Below are 20,777 nucleotides of genomic sequence, written 5' to 3' on the forward strand. Positions count from 1 at the left end.
ATATTCGTATTTCCTAATCGTTATGAGTTATCGTAGCTCGCCTAATAGCTGATAAGCTATTTGGTAGTGCATGCCCAACTACGGATCAATACAATACAATAAGACCTCAGGTTACTCCTTGCCGCTTTATCACCTCTCCATACTAGATCAGTTATTATTATTTTTACTGATATTTTGAAAATGCCAGAAAACAGAGCCGCTCACATCACTGCTTTCAAAGAGACAGCAAAGTTGAAGGTGGATTCTGCGCCTTATCCAAGCGTGACCCCAGACACCATTGTCGTCCGTAACAGAGCAGTGGCTACCAATCCGGTCGACTGGATTTTACTCAAGTTCGGTTTCGTTGTCAAATGGCTGTTGAAATTACCATATGTGGGTGGAGAAGACTCAGCTGGTGAAGTTGTTGAAGTGGGAAACAGTGTCTCCAACTTCAAGATTGGGGACAGGGTCTTCTGCTATTGTACTGGATTGGATTCAAAGATCAATAATCCGGCTTATGGTTCGTTCCAGCTCTATTCGCTGATTGATCCTAAAGTCGCTACTCTTATCCCGGACGAGCTTTCCTTTTCAAAAGCCGCCGTTTTGCCTCTTGGACTTGCTACTGCTGCAGCTGCATTGTTTGGGCAGACGAATCTGGCTATGGATTACCCCACTTTGCCTCATGCGCGAAGAAACGGGCAGGTCGTGATTATTTGGGGTGGATCGACGTCGGTAGGTCTCAACGCCATTCAATTGGCTGTTGCAGCTGGTTATGAAGTGTACTCAACCTGTTCGCCAAAGAACTTCGATCTTTTGAAAAGCTTGGGTGCTTCTCATGTATACGACTACAGAGATGTCACTGCAGTGCAAGAGATTGTTTCCCAAATTGGAGACAAAAATGTTGTGGGAGCTGTTGCAATCAAATATGCTTCTGCTGAAAAATGTTACGAAATCTTGAAACAGGTGAATTGTCCATCGAAAATTGTTGCGGTGGTCTCATTACCAGTGTCGGATGAAACCAATGTTCTTGTGATTTCTGCGAATCTGATTGTATTCGCGCTGAAGTACTATGTCTTCCAATGGTCTGGGGTGAAACTGAAAAAAGTGAATGCTCTTGATGCCCGTCTCCCTGACATTTCAGAGAAAATCTTTCACGATTATGTTCCAAAGGCATTGGCGAGTGGTGATTTTGTGGCCTCTCCAGAGCCAATAATCATAGGAAATGGTTTGGATAACATTCAGACAGCCTTGGAGTTCCACAAAAAGGGAGTTTCTGCAGCCAAGGTAGTTGTGACCCTTGAAGATTAAACTTTTTTTTTGATCGATATGAGCTTAAGATTTGTCTTTGAAGGCGATATCGCCTGGCTAACTGTATCTACTGGCATCGCGCTTATCGTATTTCTTATCAGGAATAGTAGTGTACGACCCATCGGATTTTTTACCCGAAAAGACTTGGTTATTTGATGGTTGAAAACTATCGCTCTGATTGTTCTTCAACACCTCTAAGTCTTGTTTATTGGACATGGAAACGATCAGAAACTTCGCTCCTTGTATATACTTTGTTTCTTCGATAGTGGCCTTATCTTTCTGGAACAAGCTGACAGCCCGTGGTCACAAGATGGATCATGCATTGCAAGAGAGCCTGAAAAAGGCCTTTAACATGGATCTCCAGACCCCAGAGATGGAGGCAGAGACAATTCCGGAAATCAGTTTTCCTGGAGGAGTTGCCATGATTAAAGTGAAAGACCAGACTGCGACGTGTTGGGGTGGTTTTGCTCTGAGGTACAAAGATGCAAAAGGCCACAATCTTGAGCGTGAAAAGTGGATTGAGATGACTGAAGATAAGATATTCGATAGTGAGTTCAAAAGTCCGGCGTCTATGATTTTTTCTGATTACTGACATATGCAAGTGGCATCCATTACCAAGATCTGGGTGAGCATGTGCTTTTTCATCCTACAGAAGGAACATGGGATCTCCGTTGAGACCCCGGTCTATGAGCTTCTTCCGGGATTCTTGGGAGAGAACATGGATTCTCCGCTATTCGACAAGAGGAAGATTCTCATTAGACATCTTATGACACACACGAGTGGTTTCACGCCTGAACCAACTCCCATGCTGGATAGTCCAGAGATTGTCAATTTGCCAGTTGGTAAGCAGAGAGAAAGTGTGATCAAGAACTCTCTGGTCAACGAACCAGGCACTGTGGGGACATACAGTGACGTCAACTATATGGTTCTTGGATTCATTATTGAAGAGGTATCCGGGTTGACCTTGGATGAGTTTTTGAGGTTGAAAATTGTGGAGCCAATGGAACTAAAAGATACCTGTTACAACCCTGATCATAGCAAGCTTGGCAGAATAGTTGCGAACGAGTACATTGCTGCAGGTCACGAACTCGGAAGACCCCAACCGATCAGAGGGTTTGTTCATGATGATAAAGCACATGCATTGAATGGAGTGGCAGGACATGCTGGAATCTTCTCTACGCTTCATGATATGTCTTTGTTCTGTGACATGATCTTGAACAACGGTGTTCATAACGGGAAGCAAATTGTTGATAGTGATCTACTGGAGATTGCTCGGAAAAACCATACGACCCATATTCCAAATTTCAATCGTGGCTTAGGTTTTGAGCTGAATGCTGGCAGCAATATGGGTGAATTTGTGGAATTGCCTGGTGGAAGCTACGGCCATACAGGATTCACTGGTACCAACTTTGCTATGAACGATGCCACTAAGAGTTATGTTTTATTTTTGACAAACAGGACCCATCCTAACAGAGCACTTGGGTCTATTAATCATGCTCGGAGGGAGATCTCGCGAGCTGCAGTTGCTCATATTGGTCTGAAGAAGTAGCTTTCCAATTCAAGGTGCAGGAGCGGCCCACATACGAGTTGATCGCCAGATTCAAGTCACAATAAAATTGAAAATAGCATCAGTTGGTGTTTCTGCACCAAAGGCATCTAGTGTTTGACAATTGACTTTACCAAATTAATTTTAAAAAATTTTTTATTGGAGAAAAGTCACTGTTTCTACAACTACACTGTCACCACATTCAAAAACCAATTGTCATTTTATCAAATTATTGCATAACTGTTCACATCTTTATCAAAACATTGTAACGTAATATTGCGATAAAACTGCAAATTGAGGGTACTCGAGTCATCCTACCGGTCTTTATTGATAGTTCAGTGCTAATTAGCATGCACGCTCTCAGCCAAGCCATAACCCTACATACCTCTAATTAAAGGAAGCACGAATAGCAGAGGTGGTGTCTCTCACCAAATCTGCTCCTTGCTGGAGTCTCTCGTTCATAACCATCGCAGTGTGAGGGACACCCTTATAGATCACGATCTTGCTGTCGACACCGTTTTTCAGCAACTTTTCGTTATAAGCCTCAGCCTCTGACCTCAAGACATCACATTCGGCAGCTGCTATAAAACAAGGCTGAACCTTCTTGAAACTTTCATCTGGGTAAAACAGAGGACTTGACTCGGGATCCGAAAGAGTGTCGCCAGCCAATGGCAAGTATATCTGTCTGTACCAAAGCATCTTATTGGCCGGCAATTGTGGAGTCAAAGCATTCTCCTTCCATGAGACTTGAGTTTCGGCAGTAGCAGTGTTATCCGTAACAGGCACAACAAGCATCTGAAACTTTAGGGCCGGGAATTTTTGGCTCAGAGCCGAATTGACGTATTTGTGGGACACAATCGCAGCCAGGTTACCTCCTGCAGACGAACCAGCCACACATATTTTGGTGTTATCGACCTCGAGTGTCTCTGCCTCGCTCATAACGAAGAAAACTGACTCAAATGCATCTTCTACACACGCTGGAAAAACGTGTTCGGGGGCTAGCCTATAATCAACGGTGATAACCACGCATTTGGCTAGCTCTGTCAAATGACTGCAGTACGAGTTCTCGGTGTTGATTCCACCGAGCACCCAGCCACCACCATGGTACCAAATCGTACAAGGCCAGCCATTGGCTGGTTTCTTGCCTGTTGGGACAAAAACTCTTGCTGGAATTGAGGATTCGGCTTGCGTGACATTTCTGGGGATTTCGATATCGTAGATTTTGGCAACGTCCATTGGGGCAGCCTGGCCCGGAATCACGTTTCCGCCGGCTCTGGTTTGTGTGAGAGGGATTTTGTGTGTTTCCAAAATGTCTGGTCTGTTGCAAAGCACTTCTTCAAAGAACTTGACATATTCGGGGTCCAGCTTGTCAATCATCGAGGGATCGAGCTTCAATGGCAACTGGTTCAATGGCTCGGGCCATGAAAAGTCTTCTCTCAGGGTAACTTCGTAAGCGGACATTCTGGGTTGGTAACAGCTGGTGACGGTTGATGATGAGCGCCGTTAGGGTGTGTGAGTGTTCTCCGCAGTATATATAAGGAAGTAATATAACCGCTGGCATACTACGAACATCCAGCATATGGTTTGCACCCAATGGAAACTCCCCCCGTTTGTTATCGGCCTCTTCCAATCGCAGCTTCTCGGCTTATCTGCGGTGGGGGCATTGGCAGCTCCCCCATATTATCTGGCACAGGCAGTGGGGGGCACGAGCGCACGGGGCATCGGCAGAGCGACTATCTGCGAAGCACAGGCAATATTTCACACTTAGATATATAATCGCCTCGACCATTGTGACCGCAAAATCACTCAATTCTTGCAGAGAACAAACAAACTGAACCATGTCCTACCCTGCTGACTTTACCCCCGAGGCTGATAAGTCCTTGCTGCTGAAAGCATACAATGGAAAGCAGCTTTCGGAACTGCCCACTCCATCCTTCGTGGTGGACAGAGGTATCTTCCAAAAGAACTCTAATAGGATGCTCCAGAATGCCAGGCATCTGGGAGCTGACTTCAGAGCCCATGTTAAGACCCACAAGACCTTGGAAGGAACAATTCTTCAACTGGGAACGGGCCAATTGAAAACAGACAAGATCGTGGTTTCCACCCTGAAAGAAGCCTGGGGTTTGAAATCTCTAATGGAGCAAGGCCAAATCAAGGATGTGCTTTTCAGTTTGCCTGTGGTCAGAACAAGACTTCAGGAACTTGTTGATCTTGGCGAGAAGGTTCAAAACTTGCGTCTTATGTTGGATAATCTGGAGCAGTTGGACATCCTTGCCGACTTCAGCAAGAAGAACAGCATCACCAAGAAATGGTCAATTTTCGTGAAAATCAACATGGGAACCAACAGAGCCGGGTTTCTCAACAGCTCTGTTGAGGCCCTTATGGAGAAATTGCTCAATAGTGGAGTCAAGGACTACGTAAGTCTGTATGGCTTCTACTGTCATGCAGGTCATTCCTATGCTTCCAAGACCGAGCAAGAGGCCCAATCGTTCCTCCTTGCCGAAATAAAGAGCGGTAACGCGGCCTGCAAACAGGCTCTGGCTTTGGACCCTTCTTTGAAGCTCCAAATTTCCGTTGGAGCAACTCCAACGGCGCATGCTTCTCAGAACTTTGACCTCAGTTCTGCTGGTGAGCTCTTCGGAGCCCTGGAACTACATGCCGGAAACTATCCGTTTTGCGATTTGCAACAAATGTCCACCAATTGTGTCAAACTGGAAGACGTTTCTTGTAAAGTGATTGCTGAGGTACTTTCTACCTACAACGGAAGAGGCTCCAAGGAACCTGGCGAACAGCTGATCAATGCTGGTGTCATTGCTCTGGGCAGAGAAGTGGGTCCTCTACCAGGTTTTGGGAGAGTCTACTCCCCAGTCGGTTATGAAAACTGGATTGTGGGAAGATTAAGTCAGGAACATGGTATTCTGACTCCTCTGGAAGATAACAAGGATACCAGGATGATTCCATTGGGGACCCAAGTGGGTGTAATTCCCCAGCACAGTTGCATCACTGCTGCGGCTTATCCTTGGTACTTTATCACGGATGGGTCAGATAAAGTTGTAGATATCTGGGTTCCTTTTAGGGGCTGGTAATTAGGTCTGCAATGTAGTTGATAATTCTGCTGGTCGAACGGTGATTGAGTCGTGGTTTATAGGTGATCTGGTGGACATAGTTGTATAATGGACACAGCTGTCAGATAATGAAAGTATAATGCACATAAAATGCACATAAAAAAATACAAAAAAATACAAAAAAATGTGCCAAAAATACAAAAACTCTATCTATAAATTTTGGATATATTTGGCGTAAATTATTAGTTTTTTTTGGCCAGAAAACAACCCTAAATCAGTCATACAATAGCCATCTTATACTCACTCGCTTGTCACTTCAGCCCACAAAAATCCTCAACTACTAAGTTGACTCTCCTAATCCATACTTTTAATAGTGAATCAATTACAAACTGTCTTCAACTCCAGACAACTCGTCAAACACTGGTACATACTTCTTCCAGACACTTACGTCCATCTCCTGGTTTAAGGGAGGTCTTCCGATCAACGTCTCTCCAAAGCCATATTTGTGCTTCAAAGCATATTTCAGTCCCAAAAGATTGGTAGCAGCAGTCATCTCGTTAGCCTTGGTGATTAAATCTTGAAGTTTGGCAGCCTCGACCAGCTTGCCCTCGCTGAACAGCTTTCCAATCTCAACCATGCATTTGGGGAAAACGTTCGAGATGCCGTCAATGGCCCCGTTAACACCAACAGACATTGAAGGCACAAGCACTTGACCAACACCAGAAAGAGGAGTGAAGTTTTTGCTCTTCAAAGTCTCACTTTGGCCCAACATCGTGTACAGAGGAAAGTTGAAGTTGGTGAGCTTGCATCCAATAATGTTCGCGTGGCTACCGATCTTGGTAAATGAGTCGATAGTGAGGTCAATTCCATTTTGCACTCCGGGATAGTTGTAAACGATCACGGGCAATGGCGACTTATCGCCTAGCTTGTGGAACCAGTCAACAAGTCCATCCTGCTTGGTGATGGCTGGGCCGTAATAACCAGGAACAAGCACAATTATGGAGTCACTTCCAGCTTCCTTGTAGGCAGAAGCCTGCTCACATATGTCCGGAATACAGGCTCCAACAACTCCGGTGATAATCCTGAATTTAGGGTCTGCAATGGCATCGTGGATGGCCTTAACGATTTGTGCTCTCTCGCTCAGAGTCAGGTGTACAGCCTCTCCGGTGGACCCAGCCACCAAAACTCCCGACACACCAGCTTTGTAAAGAACTTTGGCATGTTCTACTTGAGTTTCAAGGTCAAGAGTTTTGTCTTCGTCATCGTGAAAAAAAGTAGGGACGGGAGAGTAAATCCCTGGTTGGAGCGATTTTTCGACAGTCATGGTGATTTATCGTGCTACACCTCTTATCACAAGCGTAAAACCAGTTCCGAGCCAGAATAAACGAGCCCGAGCCTCCGAAGCATTATATATAATCCGACCCACCCCCCGATATGAGAACGCAGGAAAGTGGGTCGGATCAGAAGTGGCAGTAGATAGTGGTGCTCCCCCCACCAAATGGAGGGAGGAATCTCTGATGCGTCTCGATCGCGCCGGATAAAGTGGGACAGAAAGGGCTGAAGATGGAGGCGAAAGTGGGATCACTCTCAATCGGGAGATAACTTTTAGTGAGGTTTGGGTCTTCACATAAATACAAATACATTCATATATATATAGCTAAATGGTTATATATTCATAATAGCTTTCTTCCGTTATTAATTTTCATACATATCGACGCAAAGAGTGTCATCACTCCCCATGCTTTTCCGGACACAGGTGCCCAGCAACTTTCCGTATTCCCTACCAGTCTCCCATCTGCATCTTATGTAGCTACGGCTGAGAATTGAGAGCAATCCCACCAAGTTGTTCACATTCTTGATACTGGGCAAAGCCTCGGCAAACTCTTTGATGGTCTGGCCGTATGAAACGGAATTCATAGTGTGCAAGGAACCAAGTGATTTCCCTGTCAACTGGGCAAACTCGTTTCTAATCCGTCTAAGATATGTGCATGCATCCTCCATTGCAGGAACGTATTCCCCATCAACTCTGAAATTTGATTTTGAGGAATAAAAGAAGGATTCCGGCCCGTAGAGATGGAATGAGTAGACCCAAAGCGACAAAACGGCCGAAATGACCACGTTAGGGCGGTATATGAATGGATCTTTGTTGGGCTCATAAACGAAGTTCACAGGTTCTGCGGCACCTTCTGGAGAAATCATCATTTCGCACAGCAAAATATAAGAATTTACCACACAAAGTCGCCCAGCTAGAGAGTTGGCCCATTTGGTGACTCTTCGCGCCACGATCTCGTAGTCTTCTGGCAGAATTGGTACATTCATTCTTTTCGGAGCACCAGCATAGACGATGTAATCGTAATGAGTAACTTTCTGGAATATCTGGGCGGCATGGAACTCGGGAAACTTGCACCGCAGGTCTCGAGGTTGCAATGAGCCCGGAATAGTAGACGGATTTACATCTGAATGATAAACACATGAAGAAGTGATGCAACAACTTCCCTCCGGTAACTGAGTTCTCCAGTTATCCAATGCTGCACCAATGGTTTCAGTCCACCTCTCCTTTACAGAATCCCAGCCAAGAATCGAGAGTTGGGAGTCCTTCTCTCTAGCTTGAAGAGTTAGGTTGAGTAGACCAGCTAGAAGAATTTTGCGTCCGAATATACCAGTCTGAACAGTTTCTTTTTGCAACAATCTCTTCAATGCTTCTGAAAATAACGGCATTTGAACAACAGAATTTGGAGCTTCGTTCCTATCCACGTTATCGTAGTCCCAAAACTCATCAGGACACGGTAGTGACAAGTTGATCTGGTAGGCATGCACGTTCACTGGATGGCCGTATACAACAGCATTCATTGTATCCACATAGAACGACATCCACGCTACTCTTTTCATAGACTCGCTCTCGATCCAGGTCCTCCAAAGAGTATTGGAATGACTCGGATCAGAGCTAACATCCTTTGAGGGGTCTCCGCCTAATATTGGACTTCTTCTCAACAACTGGATTTTTGCTCCGTTATAAATGCAAGCTCTTTCATGGAGCGTTCGCGAGGTTTTGGTGATCTCGTATGTTTCCAATATCAACAAACTTTGAATGACCCACGATTTACACGCGGGCTTCGCTTCCTCACAAGAAAAGATCAGCCAGCGAAGCGGGTCTGCTATCATGTCTGCCAGCTCATCCGGAGCCACCAGATTGAAATTGTCGGACGAGTTTGAACTCTTGGAAAACGAAGCTCCAATCATAACCATACTAAGCAGCAGCAAGGGATGAACCTGAAATGTTGAGAACGAAGGTCTGTGTAGAATGGGGTATTGTGAATGGTACATCAACCAATACAACTCCAGAAAGTATTTGATCTTTGGAATCTCAAAATCGGGATGGTTTTGAAGTGATGGGATGTATCCTAGCATGCTGACAATGAGCGTTTCATCCACATCGCTCTGGTAGTTGGCCGTGGGAAACTCGGGAGTGATAGCAAAGATCTCTTTGAGCATCGAAATAGTTGAAGATCCCAAATGACCATCATAATAATCATGAAAAGCACCGTTTTCCGGATGAGCAGAGTTGCCGCTGCTATCTGGAGAAAGGTTTGCAGGATCCCTCATCAACCATTTGATCAGGTGTGAGGGAGATAGTGGAGTCGAAGCAGGCAATTCAACACCCAATGATGGATCTCCTGCTGATTCGTTTGCAACAGGAGTAGTGTTCAGCCCTTTGGGATCAGTCTCCGGAGGGTTTGAACTTTGAAGCAGGGTATCGAGGGAACTGTTGTCAATGTTGTGTGAGGCATTTTGCATCATTGCAAGAGCACCATTACTCGCTTGAGAGTACACTTCGGGGGTGATGAACTGGACCTTCAAGCTGCTGGGGCTGATTTTCTTGGTTTCGCCTTTTGTAGTGGGTATTTCCTGCAAGGAGAAGGATGTTGTAAGTCTTTCTGGTGTCTGCGATGCTGTGGAAGTTGTGCTAGGAGTCACCGTATTGGCTTTTTTGGGCCTGTTCTCTCTGTCAGCATGCCTACTCTGGTGCTTCTTCATCACATCATGTCTAGTGAAAAGTCGCGTGCATCCAGGCCATTCGCACTGAAACCTGTTATCGACGCTGTGGTTCAGACTGTGTCTTGCCATGTGATCCGATCTTGAAAAAATCTTCCCACAACCTTCAAACGTGCACTCAAAAGGCCCAGTGCCTCTCTTTCGTCTTCGCGTGCTCGTGCTCATCAAGTGGTGGAACTATGTGTTTTTTCTTCACGGAAAAGGTCTATGGAAACATGCTCTCAACAAGCAAATTCAGGCTTTCTTTGTCTCTAACAGGTGGGGACACCAAAATTTCCACAATTTCCGCTCTAGAAACAAATTAGACACGATTTGTGAGATATTCCTCTTGTTTCTCGTGGAGTTTGATATCAGAAGTGCTTTAAAAGAATTCTGATTCCCCAATGGCACTGGGAAGTCACACAAGACAAGAATGATGAATTCAAGCCACGAATCTCAAATAAAAACAAGAAGAAGAGGCTCTGCCAGTTAATCGAATAGCAGAGTTGGTCTCGTTTCGGAACAAGTAAGATACGTAGAAAAGCACCAAGTAACGCAACCTAATGTCTTGTTCTCTTCCGGCATTCATTGTTGGCATGCGGCTAGGACTGGCCGATTCTCTGATTTTTGGGCAACCTTCCGGGGGTAAATTCCGGTTGTCGGTTTTAACAATCGGTCTACCGCGATCACGTGCCGATTAACTCTGTGTAAGAACGCCTGAAAGTTATCTTTTTTTTTGATCTTTATACACGAGATTATGAGGATGTTGTTGATGACTCAAAAAGTATCAGAGGTGAACGCACTGGACCTGGCTCCTACTATCACGAGACAATAGAGGCTGCCTTGATCGATATAGCGGTCTGGTCTCACAGATTGCACTCACCCGGCCAAGGGTTTTCGGGTAACAAACCGACTTGAATCCGGCACCCGGTACTGACGCGGCGGCGAGCTCTTATTCTAAATGAGTGGTACACGAATTGGACGGTTACAAAAGCATTGAGATCAATCTTTATCGTGGCCAATCAGATCCTGTCTTGGGAATATCTTACCACCCTAAACATTCAAGCTACAGATCTGTTGCCGATTAGCAAAATTATACTTTTGGAAACCTTTGAAGTTAGTTCGAAAGGTGTTTCAAAGCTATACTGGGGGCCCCATGCAGTTTTGCTGCCAACATAAGCGTTGATGGGGTGCACCATGCCTCGTTTGCAACGACCTTTGGAGGCGGGGAATTGCAGTCATCCGGGGTCAAGGCATGTTCGTAGCCGTAGGTCATCATGACGTATCTAGAGGGGTTGATAACATATTTATCAACATACTTAATTTTGAAGAATGAAGCGGTCAGATCACCGTCCGGCAAATTTCAAGCTCTGGGCGGTAATGCTGGAAAGTTGCCGTAAGTGACCCCACCAGTCCGGAATGCCTAAAGACAGGACCCCAAGCGTCAAACCAATCTCGCCGAAATATGATTACGCGTGATATATCCAGTGATCACTGGTGGGGGACCTGAAGACGCTGCCGTTCTTTTAACCGGTAAACAGGTGCCGTAGAATTCGATAAGACCAATGGTGTGATTGGCACTATGCGATGCATGTCCGCTTGGTGGGGGACCAGCGATAAGAGCATACAGAGAGATAAACCGAGAGTGGCTTCTATCGGATGCTCGATCAAAGAATCCAACACGCACACTTAAATAGACACTTATTCCAGACTCTAGAGATTATAATTTACAACTAAAGGCCCCAAACACAAACTTCTCTCAATATTTGAATGAACATGGAATCCAAGGCGCAAGGATCTATCGACGTCGTCTCGCAAGTCTCCAGCGAGAGCAAGAACGCTAAGAGCCAGAAGCTGGTTGGCCAGGAGGAAATCGAGGAGGTTAAGATTTACGACCACAAGCTCGAAAGACGGCTATGCATGAAGTTTGACTTCAAGATTTTGCCTCTGATCGCGATTATGTATCTGTTCAACGCTTTGGACAAGGGTAACATTTCCAATGCCAAAACCGACGGCTTGGCCGTGGACTTGGGAATCGAGGGTCAGCAATGGAACAACATGTTGTCCATTTTCTACATTCCTTTTGTTTTGTGTGGTTTTCCTCTGTCTCTGGTGATCAAGAGATACAATGCTGCCAACGTGATTCCGATTCTGATGTTCACCTTCGGAAGTATTACTCTTCTTGCGGTTTCCGTTTTCGACTACGGCTCTTTGATGGCTGCCAGATGGTTCTTAGGTATGTGTGAGTCTGCCTTTTTCCCAGGTATCATTTACTACTTGAGTACTTTCTACCGTCGTGGTGAACTTGCCAGAAGACTCTCTATCTTTTACGCAGCTGCAAACATCGCCAATGCCTTTTCTGGTCTTCTATCGTTCGGTGTGTTCCAAATCAACAGCAGCAAGCTCAAGGGCTGGCAGATTCTTTTTCTGATCGAGGGTGCTTGTACTGTCGTTATTGCTGTTTTTGCATTCCTGTACCTTCCTAGAAGTGTTGAAAAGGCAAAATTTTTGACCGAGGAAGAAAGAGAGTGTGCCATGTGGAGAGTCAGAACCGATTCTTCGTCTGCATCAGGCGAGTCCATTTCCTTCAAGGATGCCGTCAAGGTGTTCAGCCATCCTGTCGCAATTGCTTGGATGTTCCAAGAAATTTTCATTGGTGTTCCATTGAACTCTATCAACAATTGGTTCCCCCAAATTGTCCAGTCGCTGGGTAAGGGCACCGTCATGACTAACCTGTACACCGTTGCACCAAACGTCTGGGGTGCCGTTGCGCTCATTGTTCTCTGTTTTTCTTCGGATTTTGCACGTGTCAGGTCGGTTTTCATCATCATCGGTGTTGCGGTTAGTTTGATTGGTTTCGTGGTGTTTGGATGCATAGAGACGCAGAACCACATTGGTGTTGCTTACTTCTCATGTTTCTTGATGGTCACTGGTGCATCTTCTTCTTCGGTGTTGACCTCCACCTGGTACAACAACAATACTCCTAATGAAAACCGTCGTGTGGTTATTTCAGCTGTTGGTGTTCCTCTGGCTAATGCTGCTGGTTTGATCTCTACCAATATTTTCAGGGCCAAGGACGCACCCAAGTACGTTCCTGCTCTTGGTATCACCGCAGGTTTCGGTGGGGCTGCTATTTTGCTGATTTTGTGTATTTTGGGATTTATGGTGTTTGACAACAGACGCAGAAACAGGGCACAGGGAGTTAATCTGACTTACAGAGACGTTCCTACCTATTTGCTTGCTGATGGACCTTCCAATCCTAATTACAGATGGATGTACTGAACGCCTGGTTTTTGTTTCTCTAATTTTTTTCGCAATACAGTATTTTCAAGCTTTTTGTAAGGTTTCCTGGGAGCCACTTGCTGCTGGGGTGCATTTTAAATTAATGGCGTGATATAAACGTGCACTTTAAGTGTGAGGTAAGGTGCCTGCAGACTCCATGTCGATGGTGGTGTTCTTGGAATTTGTGATTGTTCCAACAAATAATTCTGCTCTGATACTTTTACTTTGATCTGTTGATAGTAACAAGTAAATTGCAAGCAATTACCAAAGAATTGCTCCAAGATTCAGGTTCCTGGTTAGGATTTGGCCTTCTCACTGAACGGACTATCCAATACCATACTGATTGCTTGTGATTGTATACGATTGGCTAATTTGCCTGATAATTTGCCTATCTTGAATTCTGGATAATTCGAAAATTATAATGGTACAAAAGTATGAAATCAATAATCATCTTCGGTTATTGGCGAAGTTTTTAACTAGATGCCAGTCTAAGTGCATGCTTGCGAACTACTAATGCTACTACACTTCTTTGGTTCAAATTTACCGGATTAAAACTTACTCAAGAGTAGCAATCGCCTCCAATTCGTACTTGATAGCAGCATCCATAAAGGCAACAACCACACAACTACGGGCTGGCTTTTGGGGAAAGTATTGCCCATAGATCTCGTTTACCACCTTGGAGTATTCGGCATGCGAGATGAACATCGTCACCTTGAAGACCTTGTCAAGCGAAGAACCACCAGCCTTCAAAACAGCCTCCAAATTCTTGATGGCAAGATGCACCTGGTCTTCCACTTTTTCAGGCGTCTCACCAGTAGCGTAGTTTGAACCAATGATTCCAGAGGTAAAGACATGTCCGTTGCTGACGAAACCTGGCGACAGGGTGGGGTGTTCCTTACCCTCAATTGACTTCCATGTGATCTTTTCGGCAACCATTATTAGTGAAGATGTGTTAAATTGGAGATTTAAATCCGCTGACCGGGAGGAGATCAATGACAAGTTTGGTTTTATAGCCTTGGAGACGAAAAGCATGGGGCATCTCGAAATTTCAGTGGGGGGACTAGTGGGCAGCCTGGGCTGCTCCCCCACCAAAACACGCCATCAGGACAAACGGATCTGTCTAAAGACTAGTTGCGGGGTCCAGTTGAGGATGTCTATTGAATTTTTTTAATAAAAAGAAATCGTATCAAAACTGCGAGCGTAGTTGGGTGTCTATATTGACAACTTGATCTTAGTAAAAATCGCCCAATCATGTTTTCCCATTCATTTGCAATTGTCAGTGATAGTGCGTCGGAGTTGGAAGCCGAATAGCTTGAAATAATAGCCATGCTGATAATTTATCACATCAGTTGCTTATCATCCAACGTGCATCAAGAAGGACCAATTTCTGCATGCTGTGCAGTAAGTTGCCTCTATGTTTTCCGCTCCGATACCGGAGGGAGGTCGTTTTTAAACGTTTGTGGTTCTGAAAGACTGAAAATTGGTTATTGAATTCCCCAAAAAAAACGGAAAAAGGATACGCATTATCCGATTGGCCTCTTTGTTTCAAGTAGAAAGCCATTACCAAGAATTTTGATTTGAAGTCTTGAAGTAATCTGTATTTCAGCCACAATAATTGATCTCTGCAGTGTGCGATGTCTTAGTAATCTTTTCAAAGCACACCAGCGGTGACCTGATACCGATATTCATTCCACGGAGCCTTCCAGGGCCTTTGATAGTGTCACAGAGCCCACAAATACTCACTTCCTTACACTAACGGAAGCAACAGCCCAACTTGATCCAAAATGTTCCTCCAATCATTTTGTGAACTGAAGCTTTCTGTTGATGCAAATCCCAGAAATCCGGAAGGATCATCAATGCACAGATCGTAGATGTTCCATATGGATTGAATAGCCTGCTTAAGATGAAGAATCGTGCTGAAAGGCCATTTTTTCCTTAGCACCCTGAGAATTTCTATCACAGCGAGCCTGTTAGTCTCTCCTACAGAAGTGTTCACTAGGCATGATGACAAAATCAGAAGGCTCCAGCTGGGAAAAAATACCTTGGAGTTCACCTTGCTGAGCTTCATCAGGACCTCGGAGAGCTCGGGTATCAGCGACTCCAAGGTCTTTCGGAACATGTAATATGCTCGGAGTTTTCCCATAGATAAAAGAGTGCAGAGGTAGACCTTCGTCCCAAGAAAATAGGCATGAGCACAGAGTTCCAGCTCCGTGGAATTCTCAGACGACTTTTGGTCCAGATTGCAAAGGGCTTCCCATATTTCCATGTACTTTGCTTCCAAATCTTCTATCTCAATGGTATTGAGGTCATGAAGATGGTTCAGTGAGGCAAGCTGATAGATAGTGTAGAGAAGACGGGGAGAGCACCCGAACATATGGTCGATTGTGTCGTTATCGAAGAACGAACCGAGTGTGTTCCACTGACACTTTTCCACAAAATCAGTGAATTTGTTGCTTTTCAGAGTGCAAATCAGAAAGACATATCTCAAACTGAAATATCTGTAGACAAACATCAGAACATTTGAGCTCAGGATCTGGTCTGGTTCCAAAGACGAAAACACCAGGCATCCCTCTTTCATGAGGTTTGCCCAATTTTTGTCACAACTATTGGCAATCTCCGAGGAACACAATATCATTATTGTAACCACAAGCTCTTCCAGAGTTTTGAGTTCAGAGATGTCGTGGTTGTCGAGAATGAGGTGAAGCTCATTGATGGCCTGGTCCTTGAACTTTAAAAATAGCGTTTGATAGGTACCGATTAGGGCAGCATTCGGTTTCTTGGTATTTTTTTCCTGCTTTAGAAGATCTATAGCAGACATGCACAAAACTGATTGGTATAGGGCAGCGAAATCATTGCAACGAGGGATGATAATGGAGAAAAACTCATTGAAAGTGTTGTTGGAGTCGGAGAAGGTCCTGGTCATGCTAATGTTTTTGATGTAATGTTCGAAGAGATAGCCCGGAGATGTTTCGTACACTTCAATAAGTTCGGTATCATCTTCTTCGTCATCTGAGTCACTTTTCTTGAAAAGCGTATTCAATTTCGGGGTCAAGTGTGATTCAGAGGTATCCTTGAAGTAGTAACTCAAACTGACCTCCCATAGCGAACAGTTGATGAGCGGTAAAAATGAGCTTTCTTTGCTCAAATTCAAAAAGTTCTGACCACCAGCTGTTATCTGGTGAAGCTTATTCCAATTCAAAAGCAACTGGTAACTGCATTCAAGATTCAGTCTTGTACAATTTGAGCATCTAGGTCTGTCCTCGTCACACTTCTTCTTTCGTCGTTTGCAAGACAAGCACCCCGAACGGGTTTTTTTCATGCCTCTCAAGTTGGAATGCACGGCATGTTTGGCCATGTTTGGCTTTTAGTATTATGTTTTAGCGGTGGTCTCTTCTAGGAAAGTTGTTGCAGTTGTCTCCGCAATACATATGTAGACTTGATTAGCAATTGTAGGGCTCATAACGGCTGAGATAAGCAGTTTTGTGGGAACGGGTCCTAGAGATCTAGGCTTATCGGAAGAACGAGAGAGTTTTCGTAGAAGTGGCCACATGCTTGTATGGCTGATTATATTAGTCACACCACAATATGTCTTCAAATCGACCCATTTTTCGTTCTTCAATAGTGTAAGCATCATCTGCGCTCCAGTTTTGGGCTCATCATTCCGGCCGAAGTCGGTCCAGCTGCGGTCGGACCTGCACCGAACGTTTTATCGGCTCGCGTGGAAGTTGAGACCGCGCGCTTTTAGTTGCCGTCTCAAAAATTACCTCACCCTATCGAGTCTATATATATAAGACTTTATCAAAGGAACTGTCGGCACAATGATGACCTTGAGCAACGAACAAGCTGAATAAAAATGCCCGGTTCCGTCCTTGTGGTTGGATGTGGTGTCTTTGGACTAGCTACTTCGAGAAGTTTGGCAGAGAAAGGGTACTCGGTGACCGCCATTGATGCCTACGAGCCGCCTTCCCCATGGTCTGCTGCCAACGATTACAATAAGATCATTAGGGGGGAGTACACCGATATGATCTACTCGAAGATGAGTGTCGAGGCAATCGACCTGTGGCGCAACGACCCCGTTTTCAAGGGATTGTACAATGAGTGTGGTAGGCTCATGATCACCCCAGCCCACCATGTTGGAAGAAAGGAGTTTGAGAGAAAAGGCATCGAAAACCTCAACAAATTGGGTGAAGGCTTCAGAATGGAATATTTCCAAGGTGGCAATGAGGTCTCGGAGAGGTTTGACTTTTTCAAGTACAATCTCATGGCAAATGAGGAGGAGTCCAAGTTCAATCCGGATTCGGGACTGGCTCACGCTGGAAACTCGCTGAGAGCAGTGTATCGCAAGTGCAAGCAACTCGGTGTGAAATTCCTCTTTGGTAAAAAAGGCGAATTTGTTTCTGTTGAGAAGAAAAAAGGTATTGCCTATATCAAGACCGCCGATGGTTCGTTGCACACTAGTGAGCAGATTGTCGTTTGCTGTGGAGCGGCAACAGGCAAAATGCTTGATCTGCAGGAGCAACAGGGAGCCACAGGTTTGTTCGTCACTCACATTAAATTGACTCCCTCGGAGTATGAGACCTACAAGAACATGCCTGTTCTCTTTGATGCTGAGATGGGATACTTTTTCCCTCCTGACCCTGAGACTAGGATTTTGAAGATTGCCCAACCAGGTGCTGGTGCTTCTCATTTTGTTAAGAACCCTCACAATTCGGGCAAGAAGATATCCCTGCCCAGATACCATAATCTCCACCCCACTGATACAATGCCGAAGCATTGCATAAAGCAAACGAAACAGATACTAGCCAAGTATATTCCTGAGTTGGCCTATCATGAGCTCTTCGACAGCAAAGTGTGTTGGGTTGCAGATACAGCCGATTCGCACTTTATCGTCGACGGAGTTCCAGGTTATAGCAATCTTTATGTTGCTACCGGTGATTCTGGACATGGCTTCAAGTTTTTGCCCAACATCGGAAAGTACATCGTTGGTATGTTGGAAGGGAATCTTGATGAGGAGTATGGGTCGCAATGGAAATGGAAGACGTCAGCCAAGGGCTTTGATCCGGTATCTATGGACTGGAGAGTTGCTTCTGAGTTCCCAGATCTGAAAAATGTTGATTGGGTACAAGAGCAACCAAAGGCAAAATTATAGATATAGAAAAGTACACTTCACTTCATTTATATGTTTTTTCATATGGAAGACCAATGCAGGCCATTCTGGTAATTTTCATAGACCTAAAACCAAGTATATTCGTTGAGGTAAAACACGGAAGAAAATCAGGAACTCAAAACAATAAATATAAAAATGTGAATTTATTAATCAAACTTGTGGCAAACGTCTAGACAGACTATAGATCATATCTGAGCTCGGGGTTCTGCATATCAGTCAAATCAGCAAATGCGATGTTGTCTGGAACGACATACTTCTCGCCCATCTCAATTCTTCTCTTGTCGCGGAAGTTGTTTCTGGAACGGTAGATCATATACATCACGGCCATGGCAATGGCACCCACACAGTATGAAACCAACATGGCAGTCTTAGCACCAGCATAGCCTGGGGCCTGAGACTCTCTGAAGGTCTGAGGTCCAATCATGTTACCAACACAATAGCCAATCAGAAAGAAAGTACCCACGGCAACCTTCTTCGTGTGACCAGCAACGTTTGAAGAGACAATAGAGGCCATACCAGCCATACAGGTGGTGGATGTATAGAGAAGGTAGTAACCAGTCAATCTAGAGCCCTTGGGAGATGTGAATGTCAGCAAACACGAACCAACCACACAGAGCAAGTTGACGAGGATCATAGATATCAATCTCTTGTCTCTCAGCACCTTGTGGTTCAAAATAGCAACAGCAGGAGGGATTATCACATCAATACCACCACCTGGCATGTTCATGAGCATCGACTGGCCCGTGGAGAAGTTGAAATCGTCGTTCAGCAAAATAGAACCGAAATTATTGAGACCACCGTTAGGAATGGCGTAGGTCAATGCGTAGATGAAAACCAAATAGGTGATTGGATCCTTGAAGGCTTCTATGAGCTGAGGCGTCTTGAGACGATGATTACCAAATCCCTGTTGGTTTTGTCTGCTTCTCTCCACGCAGTATTTCTTGTCGGTCTCGTTCAAGAACCAAGCCTTGACGGGGACATCGGGAATGTGGAACAACGAGATAACACCCATCACCAGCGTTATAACACCGGTTATGATATAAAAGAGCCTCCAGCTAGCCAATGTATGGTCGCCCGTTCTCATTGTGTAAAGCCCATGTGCAATACCAGCTCCGAGAAGAGTTCCAAGACCTTGGGATCCGTACCAGAAACACGTTCTCATGAACTGTTCGTCCTTCTTGTACCATTGCGAGGTCAACAAAATGTAGGCTGGGTTCATGAAGCCCTCAAAAATTCCGAGCAGAGTACGACAAAGAAGAAAAGTTGCGGCTCCCTGGCAGGCAGCATGGCACATAAGAACGATACCCCAAATTAAGATGGCTGCAGTCAATACTTTTGATAGCGGCCATTTCTGAAGAACGACACCTGCTGGATATTCAAATACTAGATATCCGAGATAAAAGGAAGAGCCAACCCAGGTATACTCCTCGGCGCTCATGTGGAGATCAGTTCTAAGGCCCATAATAGCTGCGTATGAATTGGTAGTCTTATCCATCATTTGGCAGGACATCAGGATCGCGATCATAGGCATAATATACCAATCGATTTTTCTGACGAGCTTTTTCTCGTAAACAGGGTCGATAACCAGGTTTTCAGATTCGGCAGCATACTGCAAAGCGTCATCATAATCAGAGGGCTTCAAGTCAATGACCTCTCCGTTGACTGAGAGCACGGTGGTCAGCTGAGGCTGAACCTCCACCTCAGCAACGGGAGTCTTGTCGATGATACTGGGGCTGTCGATGGAGCTCGACATGTTAGAAAATCTGAGTATGGACAGTAAAACAAGCTAACCGGTTACCCATTCTTGAGAGCCATTAAAGGCCTTTTATATTTCACTTTCGAAGAACTGGTTTATCGCTGATAAGAGCTTTTTCAAGGCAATTGAATGCGCTCGCCAGAAATTTTTGCGCGCTTTCAGTTGCCCCAATTATTTTAGCCATACCCCGATTATGCAAAGTGCTAAATCTCCAATTCAATTCATTTCTTATGTATGATGGCCACTGAGCGATTTTTGGGGCATGACCCGAATACGTTGCTGCTGATTATTGAAAAGACTTAAAAAAGGATTTTTTTCAAGCTGTTCATGAGTTTTGGTGCTGCAAATTGGGCGGTCTGATAGATATGCCCGATAGGTTCGATGGGGGTGTTCAAAGACGTTTGTGCCTGCCCAATCTGTGCTCCAGGGCCAGAGGTCATCGCCATTCCCGACTCCTCCGGTCCAGTCTCGGTTCAGAATCCGAGGGGAAAGATGTCCGGTCCACTAACGTAGGAATCTTTTGGATTTCTGGACCTAATTTGCTGCGAATGGTATTCGGCTATTCGCGTTGATTCCTGCCTTCAACCTGCTAGCAATGGACGAATCTTCGAATTGCTTTGGTATCTAATGCGTGAGGTCTAG

General features: G+C 45.0%; 12 protein-coding genes across 12 annotated transcripts; 6 read left to right on the forward strand and 6 right to left on the reverse strand.

The window, feature by feature from the left end:
* Nucleotides 1–180: 180 nt before the first annotated feature.
* Nucleotides 181–1,287, forward strand: KUCA_T00003099001 (uncharacterized protein; the record flags this gene model as incomplete). Its single annotated transcript, XM_022603410.1, has 1 exon — nucleotides 181–1,287. The coding sequence occupies one exon, from the start codon at nucleotides 181–183 to the stop codon at nucleotides 1,285–1,287; it is 1,107 nt and encodes a 368-aa protein (XP_022459118.1).
* A 214-nt stretch (nucleotides 1,288–1,501) lies between these two features.
* KUCA_T00003100001 (uncharacterized protein) lies at nucleotides 1,502–1,879 on the forward strand (the record flags this gene model as incomplete). Its single annotated transcript, XM_022603411.1, has 1 exon — nucleotides 1,502–1,879. One exon carries the CDS (start codon nucleotides 1,502–1,504, stop codon nucleotides 1,877–1,879), a length of 378 nt encoding a protein of 125 aa, XP_022459119.1.
* Nucleotides 1,880–1,882: 3 nt separating this feature from the next.
* Nucleotides 1,883–2,836, forward strand: KUCA_T00003101001 (uncharacterized protein; the record flags this gene model as incomplete). The annotated part of the gene is made up of 1 exon (XM_022603412.1): nucleotides 1,883–2,836. One exon carries the CDS (start codon nucleotides 1,883–1,885, stop codon nucleotides 2,834–2,836), a length of 954 nt encoding a protein of 317 aa, XP_022459120.1.
* Nucleotides 2,837–3,220: 384 nt separating this feature from the next.
* KUCA_T00003102001 (uncharacterized protein) lies at nucleotides 3,221–4,294 on the reverse strand (the record flags this gene model as incomplete). The annotated part of the gene is made up of 1 exon (XM_022603413.1): nucleotides 3,221–4,294. The coding sequence occupies one exon, from the start codon at nucleotides 4,292–4,294 to the stop codon at nucleotides 3,221–3,223; it is 1,074 nt and encodes a 357-aa protein (XP_022459121.1).
* Nucleotides 4,295–4,671: 377 nt separating this feature from the next.
* KUCA_T00003103001 (uncharacterized protein) lies at nucleotides 4,672–5,919 on the forward strand (the record flags this gene model as incomplete). The annotated part of the gene is made up of 1 exon (XM_022603414.1): nucleotides 4,672–5,919. The coding sequence occupies one exon, from the start codon at nucleotides 4,672–4,674 to the stop codon at nucleotides 5,917–5,919; it is 1,248 nt and encodes a 415-aa protein (XP_022459122.1).
* A 361-nt stretch (nucleotides 5,920–6,280) lies between these two features.
* Nucleotides 6,281–7,222, reverse strand: KUCA_T00003104001 (uncharacterized protein; the record flags this gene model as incomplete). The annotated part of the gene is made up of 1 exon (XM_022603415.1): nucleotides 6,281–7,222. One exon carries the CDS (start codon nucleotides 7,220–7,222, stop codon nucleotides 6,281–6,283), a length of 942 nt encoding a protein of 313 aa, XP_022459123.1.
* A 371-nt stretch (nucleotides 7,223–7,593) lies between these two features.
* Nucleotides 7,594–10,116, reverse strand: KUCA_T00003105001 (uncharacterized protein; the record flags this gene model as incomplete). Its single annotated transcript, XM_022603416.1, has 1 exon — nucleotides 7,594–10,116. The coding sequence occupies one exon, from the start codon at nucleotides 10,114–10,116 to the stop codon at nucleotides 7,594–7,596; it is 2,523 nt and encodes an 840-aa protein (XP_022459124.1).
* Nucleotides 10,117–11,706: 1,590 nt separating this feature from the next.
* KUCA_T00003106001 (uncharacterized protein) lies at nucleotides 11,707–13,212 on the forward strand (the record flags this gene model as incomplete). The annotated part of the gene is made up of 1 exon (XM_022603417.1): nucleotides 11,707–13,212. The coding sequence occupies one exon, from the start codon at nucleotides 11,707–11,709 to the stop codon at nucleotides 13,210–13,212; it is 1,506 nt and encodes a 501-aa protein (XP_022459125.1).
* Nucleotides 13,213–13,767: 555 nt separating this feature from the next.
* On the reverse strand, nucleotides 13,768–14,244 carry KUCA_T00003107001 (uncharacterized protein; the record flags this gene model as incomplete). The annotated part of the gene is made up of 1 exon (XM_022603419.1): nucleotides 13,768–14,244. One exon carries the CDS (start codon nucleotides 14,242–14,244, stop codon nucleotides 13,768–13,770), a length of 477 nt encoding a protein of 158 aa, XP_022459126.1.
* A 715-nt stretch (nucleotides 14,245–14,959) lies between these two features.
* Nucleotides 14,960–16,567, reverse strand: KUCA_T00003108001 (uncharacterized protein; the record flags this gene model as incomplete). The annotated part of the gene is made up of 1 exon (XM_022603420.1): nucleotides 14,960–16,567. One exon carries the CDS (start codon nucleotides 16,565–16,567, stop codon nucleotides 14,960–14,962), a length of 1,608 nt encoding a protein of 535 aa, XP_022459127.1.
* A 498-nt stretch (nucleotides 16,568–17,065) lies between these two features.
* On the forward strand, nucleotides 17,066–18,361 carry KUCA_T00003109001 (uncharacterized protein; the record flags this gene model as incomplete). Its single annotated transcript, XM_022603421.1, has 1 exon — nucleotides 17,066–18,361. One exon carries the CDS (start codon nucleotides 17,066–17,068, stop codon nucleotides 18,359–18,361), a length of 1,296 nt encoding a protein of 431 aa, XP_022459128.1.
* Nucleotides 18,362–18,557: 196 nt separating this feature from the next.
* Nucleotides 18,558–20,132, reverse strand: KUCA_T00003110001 (uncharacterized protein; the record flags this gene model as incomplete). Its single annotated transcript, XM_022603422.1, has 1 exon — nucleotides 18,558–20,132. One exon carries the CDS (start codon nucleotides 20,130–20,132, stop codon nucleotides 18,558–18,560), a length of 1,575 nt encoding a protein of 524 aa, XP_022459129.1.
* Between the last annotated feature and the right edge of the window lie 645 nt (nucleotides 20,133–20,777).

This window comes from Kuraishia capsulata, genomic scaffold (genome assembly GCF_000576695.1).
Source record: "Kuraishia capsulata CBS 1993 genomic scaffold, Kuraishia_capsulata_scaffold_3, whole genome shotgun sequence".
Lineage (NCBI taxonomy): Eukaryota > Fungi > Ascomycota > Pichiomycetes > Pichiales > Pichiaceae > Kuraishia > Kuraishia capsulata.